This window comes from Charadrius vociferus, unplaced genomic scaffold, assembly GCF_000708025.1.
Source record: "Charadrius vociferus isolate BGI_N301 unplaced genomic scaffold, ASM70802v2 scaffold1528, whole genome shotgun sequence".
NCBI lineage: Eukaryota > Metazoa > Chordata > Aves > Charadriiformes > Charadriidae > Charadrius > Charadrius vociferus.
In genome coordinates, this window is record NW_009649849.1 from 199818 (window position 1) to 200907 (window position 1090).

General features: G+C 40.6%; 1 protein-coding gene across 1 annotated transcript in view; it reads left to right on the plus strand.

The window, feature by feature from the left end:
- The window catches only part of SGPL1 (sphingosine-1-phosphate lyase 1), a 32999-nt gene that overhangs the window by 10362 nt on the left and 21547 nt on the right, over nt 1-1090 (plus strand). Inside the window, exon 2 of the mRNA XM_009890940.1 lies at nt 842-1007. Coding sequence (XP_009889242.1) covers nt 842-1007 — 166 coding nt within the window. The remainder of the gene's footprint in view (nt 1-841; nt 1008-1090) is intronic.

Sequence of the window (1090 nt, forward strand, 5' to 3'; positions counted from 1 at the left end):
CCCCCAATACTTACTTTTTGGTCTTAGTTTCAAACAAGATGTGGTTACCTGGATTCTTCTTATCTCTAGAAACCTTTTCACAGAGAATTGTACTGAACGCTTCTTTTTTTGGGGGGAAAATGGCCTTTTTCCCCATGTATAAATCCATTTTTTTCTGCAACTTGTTCTTCTAAGACTCTTGAAGAGAGTATGCTTTGAAAATATTGATTAGGTCCTTGTGGTCTGTCCTGACAGTAATTGCTAGTTTGACAGTATAATTGTTGTTGCATCACAGTTTTCTGGGGTTTCTTTTGGCAGCAACAGTGTTTGTCTCTTCTGTCCTCCCTTTGTGTGGAAAGTACTAATTAGATCTTAAACTTAAGGATTTGCTGAGTACTTACATCTTCTTTAAAAATCCAGCCCTGCATACTTAATAGACCTGTTTTGGTGGTACCTGATGAGTGGTGGCTTTTCTGATGGGTAGTAGTTCAGTCTTCACTTGCAGCCTAATAATTCCTTGGGAAAAAAAACCCAACTGAGATCAACACAATTTGCTTGGGCCGTGGTAAGATCTGGTGATGATTTTTGGGGCTGTGAAGCTTGCACATCTTACTTGCCTTCCCATGGCCCTTCTCTGAATATTTGAAATCTCTTAAGATGTGTATTTTTATCCATAGCTCTTGACTGGAAATGAATGACAACTATCTTCTACCTGTTCTGTTTACAGGAATTGAGGAAAGCATGGGGTCTGCACACTGAAAAGCACCTTTTTATAAGACAACACTCTTGGACTTTTTGATGCCCTATTTGTGTGCACATTTGAACTTTTGTCAATATCAGTGTCATTTTTCTTTTGTGCCAGGATGCCATTGTTCCCTACAAGGAAATCCTCCAGATGTATTGGGAGAAAGCAACGAGCTTTGTGAATGCCCAGTGTGATGGACTTGAGCCCTGGCAACTGGTTGGGTTGACATTTTCTTCTACGCTTATAAGCGTATGGCTGCATGGCTTCCTCTTCCAGTCTGAGAGTAAGTATTTGAAATGGGGGTTTTTCTTATGTTTCGGGGGGAGGAAAGGGGGAAGAGTTGTTCCTAAGTAGTGGAGGGAAAGA